Source organism: Loxodonta africana, chromosome 16 (assembly GCF_030014295.1).
Source record: "Loxodonta africana isolate mLoxAfr1 chromosome 16, mLoxAfr1.hap2, whole genome shotgun sequence".
Classification (NCBI taxonomy): domain Eukaryota; kingdom Metazoa; phylum Chordata; class Mammalia; order Proboscidea; family Elephantidae; genus Loxodonta; species Loxodonta africana.
Window position 1 is genome coordinate 70,789,364 of NC_087357.1, and position 14,338 is coordinate 70,803,701.

The following is a 14,338-nucleotide window of genomic DNA, read 5'->3' on the forward strand; positions in this document are numbered from 1 at the left end:
TCAAACATCAACATACACTGGAACAGCCCTTAAGATACATAGCAGGCAACCCAGGAGAGCTATCTTGTATGAAAACATAGAGAAGGACCTTCGTTTCTGTAAGAGTATTTGAAGGTACTTACAAGCCTCCTAACACTAAGTAATATGCTTTTTTGATAAGATAAACAAAAGGTATTCAGGAATCTCCCCTACATAATTCTGGAGGAACTTTAAAATCTTCTTAGTAAACAATGGGATATGTACACAAGTATCACAGTTCTCTCACCTTTCCATCAAAGCGTTTGATTATATACTGGTCCAGGCCCAAGTCTGTAAAAGAGAAGAAACAAATATTTAGTCACTGAATATAGAGCAAGTGAAACATAAAATTACAGCTCTCAGTTTTGTTTTCAGCCATTCAATTAAATGTACTAGATGGTTTAGTTATAACATTTATTCAAAGGCCACAGAAACAAAAATTTTGTCCCACTTTTCAGACTGAAAAGTGCCAGGACTAAAAGATACCAACCTTATTACTTTACATATGAGAAAACTAAGGCTCTGAGAGGGTAAGGAAGGTAAAAGTTGCATGTGCAAACCTATTCAACTAGTTAACAGTAGAGTCAAACTGGAACCCCAGACTCCTCCAGAGCAGTGTACATTTCATTACATTAAGATGCCTTATTACCTCTAATTAAGGTGAGGGATATTGGCTTAATCTGAATGCAGAATAATTTTTTGTATCAAGTTGGAGAGAAAAAAGTTCACTACCAAAAAGAAATTATACAGCACATATAAACAGAAAGAAATAGGCTATCTTCAAATTATCTTTTCAATTAGGGTTAAATAATAAATATTTACCTTGGGGATACTGAATATTAGGTTTTGAGCACTGTGAAAGATATAAGTAAATACATGAAGTGCACTTGAGTGTCTGGGATTTTTTGTCTTTGCTCACTGCTCTATCCCTAACACTTGGAACAGTGCTTGATTCATAAACATCTGTAAAAGGACAAGTAAATAAAATACAGTTCCTGACCTGAGTCACATTTAGTCAGAGAGACATACACGTAGACATAATCATTAACATTATAAGGGAGTTTCAAATGACTTCAGTAAGAGGGTGCTGTGGGAGTTTTGAGAGTGGAGAAATTAGTTCTCAATTATACTAATTTTTATTGCATAATCACTCAGCTTTCACTGTATTCATGCTAGTTCAGGCCTTATCTTGTCATGTCCACAGCATTACAATCATCAGATTATCACTGCTCCCAGAGGAAGCTTTTTGCACTTCTGCTTCCACATGCTTGGTTACATTCTCTTTATCTGAAATGTGCTTCACCTTTGAGAAGATTGCCCTGAAGAACTGAACCACTGACTGCAAAATAAACAGATAATTCAGGACCCAGGAGGTAATTTAAAAACAATTTTAATTTGTAACCTCACAGATATTCAAGAAGATATCACAGTCACAAAGCCAGAACAGGCTTCCATGATAAGTAATCAGATGGGTTTCAGACAATTAAAACTAAGGTGGCCTGTCTCCCTCCCATTTTAAATATTTTTTAATCAAAAGATTAGCATAAGGAAACTTCCCAGACCACTACCAAAAAGACAACAACATGGAAAAAAGAAAACCTAAGAGAGAAATGTAGAAAACATAGAGACCCCATCTAGGAGCTCCAATATTCTACATGACTTTTTCCCATTCAGAAATAGGGAAGAAATTCAAAATAATAATAAAAAAAAATACATTGAAAACTTCTCAAAAGCTGAAGAAAGACAACAAACTTAAAGGGCCTACCAAGTGTTCTGGAAACCCTGGTGGCATAGTGGTTAACTGCTACAGCTGTTAACCAAAGGCTGGCAGTTCGAATCCATCAGGCACTCCTTGGAAACTCTATGGGGCAGTTCTCCTCTGTCCTATAGGGTTGCTATGAATCAGACACCACTCAACCGCAACTGGGTTTTGGTTTTTTTTTTTACCAAGTGTTCTAAACAAGATGCACAAAAAAGTATCTAGGCTTTATCAGTGTAAAAACAGCTTGAGGGCAGTGTCTGAACTCATCCTCACAAGGGGAAAGGAGATCAAGATCAACAGCCCAAGGCTGCTTCTCATGAGGTGGAGGTCAGACATGCCTTTTCTCTCTGCCATCTTTACTAATTCTGACACCAATCATCCCACCCAAGGCACTCTCTGCTAGGTTCGGTAATTCATTGCAATGGCCACACAGAACTCACAGACCATACTCAAAATTATGGTGTTTATTAGGGAAGTAACAGTCACAATTCAGGCTCAAGAACACTCAGAATACAGTTCTTTCATCAGGACAGCCTCTCCCCATATGGTGCTTGCAGGCACCCCTCTCCCTGGCCCTCAGCCTCTGCCCAAAGGCCCTAAGCTTTCTTTCTCCGTTGGGCCAGGAAGCCCACGTCACAGTTTCCTGCAGGTCTCTCCTGCCAGTTTCTGCTGCGGGCCTCTCCTTCTTTGGTGGTAGTGGGCTTTCCTCTTTGCTCTGGAATTGGCTCTCTTTTAAGGCAAAACTGACCAATTCCCCTGGTAGGCCAAAATCACCCTACCATACAATCACCTGGGTGGGAATTATAAGCCCATAGCTATAAAGGCCACACACAAAAGTAATTAATCTACGACTGGCAGGTATTTGTGAAATTTCAGACTATCAAAATAACATCTTAAAAGTTTCCAGAAAAAAAACTTTCTGGTCACTTATAAAGGAATGGGATGTCTCACAAGTAAAACTGGACACTAGAAAACAATGGTGCAAAAGGCTTTTAAACTTCTGAGAAAGAAGGGTTTTCAAAATAGTGTAAATACTATATTCAATTCAACAATTAATTAGGTAGTATGATAGACTAAAAACATTTTCAGTCATCTACAGGAAGTTTACCCCCATGTACCCATTCTCTGAGGTGGGGGGGCAATTTAAGAAAATTCTCAAGAAAACTAAAAAATGAATCTAAGCCTTTACCCATGAACACAGATAGAAAATTCCTAAGAAAAAGATTAGCAAATCAGTGGTACATATTTAAAAAAAAATTCTAATGGAGGTCCAGACAAAAAACAAATAATTTTTTTAAATCACTTATAGAATAGCACCAATTATTTGAAATAATGAGTAATAAATATAACAGATGACATCTAAGGCTTCTATAGAGAAAATGAAGAAATTTTATTAGAAGATATTAAAGAATGCCTAAAAATGGAGAGAGATGCCACATTCATGGATAGGAAAACCCAATGTTGTAAAGAGGTCATTTTTCCCCCAAGCTGATATATGGATTCAGTTCAACCCTAAACATAATTCCAGCAGAGATTTTTTTCTTTCTGTAGAAGTTGACAAGTAAATTCTAAAATTTATATGGCAATTAAGAGGCCAAGAACAGGCAAATCATTCTTTTTTTTTTTTTAAATAATTTTTATTGTGCTTTACGTGAAAGTTTACAAATCAAGTCAGTCTCTCACACAAAAACCCATATACACCTTGCTACACACTCCCAATTACTCCCCCCCTAATGAGAGAGCCCACTCTCTCCCTCCACTCTCTCTTTTCATGTCCTTTTCGCCAGCTTCTAACCCTCTCCACCCTCTCATCTCCCCTCCAGGCAGGAGATGCCAACATAGTCTCAAGTGTCCACCTGATCCAAGAAGCTCACTCCTCACCAGCATCCCTCTCCAACCCATGGTCCAGTCCAATCCATGTCTGAAGAGTTGGCTTTGGGAATGGTTCCTGTCCTGGGCCAACAGAAGGTCTGGGGGCCATGACCACCGGGGTCTTTCCAGTCTCAGTCAGACCATTAAGTCTGGTCTTATGAGCAAATCATTCTTAAAGTAGGAGAAAGTCTTGTTCTACCAGACACTAAAACTCATTCGAAGATAGAATATTTCAGACAGCACTTGGGAGAGCTAAACAATCAAAGAAACAAATGGAATTGGGTCCAGAAACAGATCATTAATAACTGGGCAACTGATTGATGACAGAGGTGGGAAGGCTGATTAGCAGGGAAAATGATGGATTTTTCAACAAATGGGGTATCCATGTAGGAAAAAAGTGAAAATGGACCATTTCACACAGAAAATTAATTCCAGACAGATTTAAAAACTGCTGAATTATAAAGCTTTTAGAAAATAATGCAAAAGCTATCTCATGAAATAACTGTTAGACTAAAAGAAAAAATAGCATTAGCTATAAACACTAAAAAGTTCAAGTACATTAGAATTAAAAATTTCTGTTTTAATTTCATAAAGACTCCAGAAAAAGTGAAAAGAAAAGTCACACAGTAGAGAATATATCAAGGACATACACGACTAAAGAAGGACAACGATCCATAAAACATAAAGAACTTCAAATTAGTAAGAAGAAGACACCCTGTAGGAAAATGTCACCACTCATCTATCAGTTTGTCATACTGTTGCGGCTTGCGTGTTGCTGTGATGCTGGAAGCCATGCCACAGGTATTTCAAATATCAGCAAGTTCACCCATGTTGGACAGGTTTCAGCGGAGCTTCCAGACTGAGGCAGACTAGGAAGAAGGACCTGGTAGTCTACTTCTGAAAGAATTTGTCAGTGGAAAACTTATGAATAGCAGCAGAACATCGATACACCACTGGGAGATGAGCCTCTTAGGTTGGACGGCACTCAAAATATGACTGGGGAAGAGCTGCTGCCTCCAAGCAGAGTAGACCTTGATGACGCGGATGGAAAAAAGCTTTTGGGACATTCATTTGCTTATGTGGCATGACTCAAAATGAGAAGAAACAGCTGCAAACATCCATTAATAATCCAACATGGAATGTACGAAGTAGGAATTTAAGAAAACTGGAAGTCATCAAAAAATAAAATGGAATGCATAAAAATCAATTTCCTAGGCACTAGTGAGCTGAAATGAACTGGACTTTGCCATTTTGAATTGGCTAATCATATGATATACTGCGCTGGGAATGACAGACTGAAGGTGACTGGCATCACATTCATCTTCGAAAAGGACATTTACACATCTCTCCTGAAGTACAACGCTGTCAGCAATGGGATGATATTCACACGCCTACAAGGAAGACCAGTTAATACGACTATTATTCAAATTTATGCACCAACCACTAATGCCAAAGATGAAGAAATGAAAGATTTTTTACCAACTTCTGCAGTTTGAAATTGATCAAACATGCACTCAAGATACTGTTGATTGGAATGTGACAGCTGGAAGCAAAAAAGGACTGGTAGTTAAAAAATAAGGCCTTGGTGATAGAAATGACACTGGAGATCACATGATAGAATTTTGCAAGACCAATGAATTCACTGCAAATACTTTTTTTAAAAAACATAAACAGTGAATATACAGCTGGACCTCACCAGATGGAACAAACAGGAATCCAATCGACCACATCTGCGGAAGTAGACAATGGAAAAGCTCAATATCATCAATAAGAATAAGGCCAGGGGTTGACTGTGGAACAGACTATCAATTGCTCATATGCAAGATAAAGTTGAAACTGAAGAAAATTAGAACAAGCACACAAGAGTCAAAGTATGACCTTGAGTATATCCCACCTGAATTTAGAGACCCTGTCAAATGTAGTCTTGAAAAAACATTTCACATGCTGAACACTAATGACCGAAGACCAGGTGAGTTGCAGAATGACATCAAGGGCATCGTACATGAAGAAACCAAGAGGTCAATAAAAACACAGAAAAGAAAGAAAAGACCAAAATGGATGTCACAAGGGATTCTGAAACTTGCTCTTGAACATTGAGCAGCTAAAGCAAAAGGAAGAAATGAAGTAAAAGAGCTGAACAAAAGATTTCAAAGGGTGCCTTGAGAAGACAAAGTATTGTAATGACATACACAGAGAGCTGGAGATAAAAAACCCAAAGGGAAGAACACATTCGGCATTTCTCAAGCTCAAAGAATTGAAGAAAAAATTCAAGGCCTAAGTTGCAATAGTGAAGGATTCCATGGGGAAAATATTAAATGACATGGAGAGCATCAAATGAAGATGGAAAGAATACACAGAGTCACTATACCAAAAAGAATTGGTCGACGTTCAACCATTTCAGGAGGTAGCATATGATCTGGAACCAATAGTACTGAAGGAAGAAGCCCAAGCTGCACTGAAGACACTGGCAAAAACAAGTCTTTGGGAATTGACGAAATACCAGTTGAGATGTTTCAACAAACGGATGCAGCACTGGAAGTGTTCACTCCTCTATGCCAAGAAATTTGGAAGACAGCTATCTGGCCAATCAACTGGAAGAGGTCCATATTTATGCCTATTCCCAAGAAATGTGATCCAACCGAATGTGGAAATTATAGAACAATATCATTAATTTCACATGCAAGTAAAATTCTGCTGAAGATCATTCAAAAGTAGCTGCAGTAATATATTGACAGGGAACTGCCAGAAATTCAGGCCAGATTCAGTAGAGGACATGGAATCAGGGATATCACTGCTGATGTCAGATGGATCCCGGCTGAAAGCAGAGAATACCAGAAGGATGTTTACCTCTGTTTTATTGACTATGCAAAGGCATTCAACTGTGTGAATCATAACAAATGATGGATAATATCGCAAAGAATGAGAATTCCAGAACACTTAATTGTGCTCATGAAGAACCTGTACATAGATCAAGAAGCAGCTGTTCGGATACCGCGTGGTTTAAAGTCAGGAAAGGTGTGCATCAGGATTGTATCCTTTCACCACACCCATTCAATCTATATGCTGAGCAAATAATCCAAGAAGCTGGAGTATATGAAGAATAATGCGGCATCAGGATTGGAGAAAGACTCATTAACAACCTGCGTTATGCAGATGACACAACCTTGCTTGCTGAAAGTAAAGAGGACTTGAAGCACTCACTAATGAAGATCAAAGACCACAACCTTTGGTATTGATTACACCTCTAAATAAAGAAAACAAAAATCCTTACAACTGAACCAATAAACAACATCATGATAAACGGAGAAAAGACTGAAGTTGTCAAGGATTTCATTTGACTTGGATCCACAATCAACAGCCATGGAAGCAGCAGTCAAGAAATCAAAACATGCATCGCATTGGGTAAATCTGCTGCAAAGGATCTCTTCAAAGTGTTGAAGAGCAAAGATGTCACCCTGAAGACTAAGGTGCGTCTGACCCAAGCCATGGTATTTTCGATCGCATCATATGCATGTGAAAGCTGGGCAATGAATAAGGAAGACCAAAGAAGAGTTGATGCCTTTGAATTGTGGTGTTGGCGAAGAATATTGAATATACCATGAACTGCCAAAAGAACAAACAAATCTGTCTTGGAAGAAGTGTGGCCAGAATGCTCCTTAGAGGCAAGGATGGCAAGACTGTGTCTTACATACTTTGGACATGTTGTCAGGAGGGATCAATCCCTGGAGAAGGACGTCATGCTTGGCAAAGTACAGGGTCAGCAGAAAAGAGGAAGACCCTCAACGAGGTGGATTGACACAGTAGCTACAACAATGAGCTCAAGCATAAAAACGATTGTAAGGATGGCACAGGACCAGGCGGTGTTTCGTTCTGTTGTGCATAGGGTCGCTATGAGTCAGAACCGACTCGACGGCACCTAACAACAACAATCCATCTCATTACATCATAGTGATAGGATTTACAACACATAGGAAAATCACATCAGATGACAAAATGGTAGACAATCATATAATACTGGGAATCGTGACCACAAAGTTGATAGATATTTTTGGGGGACACATTTCAATCCATGACAATATCCATAACCAAAAAATTGAAATATTCAGCAAATTTCATGTACCTGGCATACCTGATAGTACTTCCTAGGTTGGAAGGCACTCAAAATACGACTAGAGAAGAGCTGCCACTTTAAAGTAGAGTTGACCTTGACGATGTGAACAGAGTAAAGATTTCAGGACCTTTATTTACTGACGTGGCATGATTTAAAATGAAAAGAAACAGCTGTAAACAACCATTAGTAAACAGAACATGGAAAGTATGAAGTTTGAATCAAGAAAAATTGCAAGCCATCAAAAATGAAATAAAACCCACCCAGTGCCGTCAAGCCGATTCTGACTCACAGCGACCCTACAGGACAGAGTAGAACTGCCCCATAGAGTTTCCAAGGAGCGCTGGCAGATTCGAACTGCCAACCCTTTGTTAGCAGCTGTAGCACTTAACCACACCACCAGGGTTTCCCAAAAATGAAATAGAATGCATAAAAATTGATACTCTAGGCATTTGTGAGCTGAAATGGACTGGAATTGGCCATTTTGAATCAGACAATCATATGGTTCACTATGCTGGGCATGACAAACTGGTGAGGAATGGTGTCATACTTACTGTCAAAAAGAACATTTCAAAATCTATTCAGAAGTACAAAGTCAGTGACAGGATAATATCAATATACCTATAAAGAAGTTGTCAAGGATTTCATTTTATTTGGATCCACGATCAACACCCACGGAAGCAACAGTCAAGAAACCAAATGACGTACTGCATTGGGCAAATCTGCTGCAAAAGACATCTTTCATGTGTTAAAAACCAAAGATGTTACTTGAAGGGCTAAGGTGCAACTGACCCAAGCCATGGTGTTTTCAATTGCCTCATATGCATCTGAAAACTGGGCAATGAATAAAGAAGACCAAAGAAGAATTGATGCCTTTGAGTTACGGTGTTGGTGAAGAATGTAGAATACACCACAGACTGCCACAGAACAAAGAAATCTGTCTGGAATACTCAAATTCTGCCAGAATGCTCATTAGAAGCAAGGATGGCAAGACTTCATCTCACATACTCTGGACATGTTATGAAGAGGGACTAGCCCCTGGAGGACAGTCTCATGCTTGGTAAAGTAGAGGGTCAGTGAAAAACAGGAAGACCTTCAACAAGATGGACTGACACAGTGGCTGCAACAACAGCCTCAAGCATAACAATGATTGTGAGGATGGCACAGGACCAGGCAGTGTACACCAGTTTGCTATGAGTCGAAACCAACTCAACGACACCTAACAACAACACAAGGCAGACCAGTTAATAGGACTATTATTTAAATGCACGCACCAATGACTAATGCCAAAGATGAAGAAATTGAAGATTTTTACCAACTTCTGCAGTCTGAAATTGATCAACTATGCAATCAAGAAGCATTGATAATTACTGGTAATTTAAATGCAAAAGCTGGAAACTAAGAAGGATCGGTAGTTAGAAAACATAATCTTGGTGATAGAAACAAGGCCACAGGCTGCAGGATAGAATTTTGTAAGACCAATGACTTATTCATGAGAAATACCTTTTTTTTCAACAACATAAATGGTGATGATACACATTGACCTCACTGGATGGAATACACAGGAATCAAATTGACTACTTCTGGGGAATAGAGATGATAGAGAAGCTCAGAATCATCAGACAGAACACGGGCAGGGGCCAACTGTGGAAGAGACAATTACTCATATACAAGTCCAACTGGAAGCTTAAGAAAATTAAAACAAGTCCATGAGAGCCAAAGTAGACCTTGAGTATGCTCCACTTAAATTTAGACACCATCTCAAGAATAGATTTGATGCAGTGAACACTAATGACCGAAGGACAGATGAGTTGTGGGATGACATCAAAGGCATCATAAAGAAGAAAGCAAGAGGTCATTAAAAAGACAGGAAACAAAAGGAGAATGAAGAACACCAAAGACACAAGGAAAATATTAGCCCAAGAGACAGAAAGGACCACATAAACCAGAAACTCCATCAGCCTGAGACCAGAAGAACTAGATAGTTCCCAGCTACCACCAATGACCGGGAACAGGGAACACAACAGAGAGTCCCTGAAGGAGTAGGAGGAAAGTGTGGAACAGAACGCAAATTCACGTAAAAAAACCAGACTTAACGGTCTGACTGAGACTGGAGGAACCCCCAAAGCTATGGGCCCTGGACACTCTGTTAACCCAGAACTAAAACCATTCCTGAAGCCAACTGTTCCAACGAAGGTTAGACTGGACTTTAAAACATAAAATAATACTCGCGAAGATTGTGCTTCTTAGTTCAAGCAGACATATGAGACCAAAAGGGTGGCTCCTATCCAGAAGCAGGATGAGAAGGCAAGAAGGGACAGAAGCTAGCTAGATGGACACAGGAAACCTGTGGTGAAAATGAGAAGTGTGCTGTCACATTACAGAGATTGCAACTAGGGTCACATAACAATACGTGCATAAGTTTTTGTATGAGAAATTAACTTGAGCTCTAAACTTTCACCTAAAGCACAATTAAAAAAAAAAAAAGAGAGAGGAAACAAAGAAAAAAACACAATGGTTGTCAGAAGAGACTCTAAAAGTTGCTCTTTAACATAGAGTAGATAAAGTGAAAAGAAGAAATGATGAAGAGCTGAACAGAAGATTTCAAAGGGCGACTTGAGAAGACAAAGTAAAACATTATAAATCAGAAAACCAAAAAGGAAGAACATGCTCGGCATTTGTCAAGCTGAAAGAGCTGCAGAAAAAGCAGCAATACTGAAGGATTCTATAGGCAAAAGACTGAATGACGCAGGAACCATCAAAAGAAGATGGAAAGAATAAACAGTCACTCTACCAAAAAGAATTGGTCAATTTTCAACCATCTCGGAGGTAGCATATGATTAAGAACCGATGGTACTGAAGGAAGAAATCCAAGCTGCACTAAAGGCACTGAGAGAAAACAAGGCTCCAAACAATTGCCTCCTTTTTCATGAGACCAGAACTGGATGGTGCCTGACTATCATTACTGAATATTTTGATCAAAGATTCCATAGAAAAATCCTGATCTAAAGGGGGAAAATGCAGTTCAGAATTTAAAACACTCATGGATTCCAGACTTCCTGGAGACACAAAGGATGAACTCCTGAAACTATTGCCCTAAGATAATCATTAAACTTTAGGCCAAAAATATCCCCTTAAGTCTTCTTAAAACCAAATAACACTTTAGCTTTACTAGCAAAAATTGTCTGCCCTGAGCATTATGCTCTTTTAAGAACTATCTATATGGGATCAAATTGATAACAGCAACTTGAAAGATTAAATAGGAACCTTAGGGGGCAGTAAATTTATGTTAATGGGGGAGGAACAGCTCAGAAAGGAGGGTGAGAGGTTTTACAATTTGAAAAATGATATCAATGTCACTAAATGGTATATGTAGAAACTGCTGAATTGCTTTAAGTTCTACTGTGCATATTCTCAACAAAAAAAAAAACAAAAAAAAAACCCTCCAGGAATGACATAATAACAATTGAGATGTTTCAACAAACAAATGCAATGCTAGAAACTGTTAACTAGTCTATGCCAAGAAATCTGGAAGACAGCTTACCTGGCCAGCTGTCTGGAAGAGATCCATATGCCTGCCCATTCCAAAGAAAGGTGATCCAACAGGATGCAGAAATTATTGAACAGTATCATCATTATCAAACGCAAGTAAATTTTTGCTGAAGATAATTAAAAAATGGTTGCAGCAGTAGATCAATAGGGAACCCCAGAAATTCAAGCTGGATTCAGAAGAAGACATGGAATGAGGTTTATCATTGCTGATGTCACATGGATCTTGGGTGAAAGCAGAGAATATCAGAAAGATGTTTACCTGTGTTTTACTGACTATGCAAAGGCATTCGACTGTGTGGATCATAAAAAATTACAGGTAACATTCCAAAGAATGGGAATACTGTGTGGTTTAAAAACAGAAAAGGTATGCGTCAGGGTTGTATCCTTTCACCATGCTTATCCAGTCTGTATGCTGAGCAAATAACCCAAGATGCTGGAGTATGTGAAGAAGAACATGGCATCAGGATTGGAGGAAGACTAATGATATGCAGATGATACAACCCTTGCTTGCTGAAAGTGAAGAGGACTTTAAGCACTTACTGACGATCAAAGACTACAGCCTTCAGTATGGGTTATACCTCAACATAAAAAAAAAAAAATCCTTACAATTGGACCAATAAGCAACATTATGATAAATGAAGAAAAGACTGAAGTTGTCAAGGATTTCATTCTACCCAGCTCCACAATCTATACCCACGGAAGCAACAGCAAGAAATCAAACGGTGTACTGCATTGGGCCAATCTGCTGCAAAAGATCTCTTTCAAGTGTTAAAAAGCAAAGATGTCACTCTGAGGACTAAGGTGTGCCCGACCCAAACTGTGACCCAATCCCAATCACCTCATATGCATGTGAAAGCTGGAAAATGAACAAGGAAGACCAAAGGAGAATGGATGCATTTGAATTATGGTATTGGTAAAGAATACTGAATATACCATGGACTGCCAGAATGAACAAATCTGTCTTGGAAGAAATACAGCCGAATGCCTCTTAGAAGCAAGAATGGTAAGACTTAGTCTCACTTAATGTTGGACATGTTATCAAGAGGGACCAGTCTCTGGCGGAGGGCATCCTGCTTGGTAAAGTAGAGGGTCAGTGAAAAAGTGATAGATTGACACAATGGCTGCAATAACGGGCTCAAACACAGCAATGATTGTGAGGATAGAACAGGACTCAGGAGCGTTTCATTCTGTTGTACACAAGGTTGCTATGAGTCAGTACCGTTTCAACAGCATCTAACAACACTTCCTAGTCTTTATTTCTCCTTGACATGTATGAATGCTAATAAACGTGGGCAAAACATTATAAACTCCCTGGTTAAAATTCTGTAACTGTTTTTGATTCTCCAAGCTCACCTTGCTATTTCACGTGTTTGGGTCTTTGATCATACAATTCACTTGCTCTGCCTCACGCCCCTTCCCTCTGGTATATCTGGTGAGCTATTATTAATTTTTCAATACTCATCTCAAATGCCACTTTCTCTTGGAAGCCTTTCTTATATACCATCTAAGGAATTAGTTCCTTTATCTCCCCCTTCTGTACCATATACGTTCTTAAACTGTTACATTTAACTTGTAATAAGAAGCCATTTATTTTTTCTATACACCTTGTTTGTACAAGTGGTTTCCTCCACACAGGACATTCTTTCCACTCTTCTGTGCTTGTCTCATTTTTACGCACACTTAGACATATTCTCTAGAAATCACTGTCCAAATTTCCAGATTAAGCTAAGTGCCCTTTTATACCACCATAGCCCCTTCTTCATCACGTTCTTTAAAGAAAAAGTCACCACGTTCCTGAAATTATCTTAATGTCTCTATCTCCCTCATTAAAGAGTAACCTGATAGCTGTTGCACGTGTAATGCATTTCCTTCAGAAACAGTCTCAGGACAGGTGCCGACTCTCAACCAGAGGAGCATCATCTCCTTAATGCCTTACCCTGGCTGAGGAGTGCCACATTAGACTGTGCCTCACTCCTTTTTTGTACTCCTAAAAGACCCCAGTGCCGTCGGCCTAGCAAAATACCTGACCTTCAGTAGTTACACAGGGAGTATATTTACTGTATGGAACTGTAAGATTTAAGCAATACAAAGAAAGAAAGAAAGAAAGGAGCGTGTAACAACATACATAACGCAAGCTTATTTTTCACTTTAGCAACTTACGTTCTGGCTGTTTCTCATTGGGTGTTATGGACCGCACAAAATCTTCTGGAGTCATGAACACTTCAGACTCACCAGGCTCATTGATCACTTTCAAGGTGGCAAAATACCGGAAGATTTTGTCTGGTGTGGAGTAGGCTCGAATTCTATTCTCATATTCCATCACCTGAAATTGGAAATTTAGAGAGTTTTTACTACTTATATCAAGCAATATTCATTCTCATATACTTCCCATCTTATTTTGGGGGGAAATTTTATTATATCATTTTTTTACTATAACAGTATTATTTTATATTAAAAATAAGCTTGATTTTAAAAAATTGTTCAGTCTCTTTCTTGTAATATGCCACTCATACTCCAGTCGAAGCAATACTTATGTTAACTTTTTGTTTAGAATTTTCTTAAGACTTTTATAATTTCTCAGATCACTGAATGCTAGCTAAATTGAAGAATGTCATAAGAGAATTCACAAGGTCTCAGAAACACAGTACACAGCCACATATATGGTAGCCTGTAGGTTCTTAAATTCAATTTTTTAGAACATTTTATTGGGCTTTAGGTAGAAGTTTACACAGCAAATTAGTTTCCCATTCAACAATTCATATACAAATTGTTCTGTGACATTGGTTGCTATCCCCGTGATATGTCAGCGTTCTCCCCATTTCCACTCTGTCTTCCCTGTTTCCATCCCTCCAGTTTCCCTACTAACCATCAAAGAAGGTTGCTTTCTGTGAGTAAACCTATTCTTAACTTTTTATAAAAGTGGTATCATACAGTATTTGTCCTTTTGTGATTGACTTATTTCACTCAGCATAATGTCCTCCATATTCATCCATGTTATGTCTCACGGAGTCATCATTATTCTTTAT

The 14,338-nt window shown here is 38.8% G+C and overlaps 1 protein-coding gene across 4 annotated transcripts in view; it reads right to left on the bottom strand.

Moving 5' to 3' along the window:
• The window catches only part of MICU1 (mitochondrial calcium uptake 1), a 269,106-nt gene that overhangs the window by 190,406 nt on the left and 64,362 nt on the right, over positions 1-14,338 (bottom strand). For 3 of the 4 annotated variants that reach the window (XM_023547062.2, XM_064269703.1, XM_003408889.4), the window contains exons 4-5: positions 13,473-13,635; positions 266-309 (exon numbers count right to left, since the gene is read on the bottom strand). In XM_023547062.2, the coding sequence (XP_023402830.1) occupies positions 266-309; positions 13,473-13,635 (207 nt within the window). Of the gene's footprint in view, positions 1-265; positions 315-13,472; positions 13,636-14,338 lie in introns of those variants that run through there. The other variant, XM_023547063.2, reaches the window with a different exon arrangement.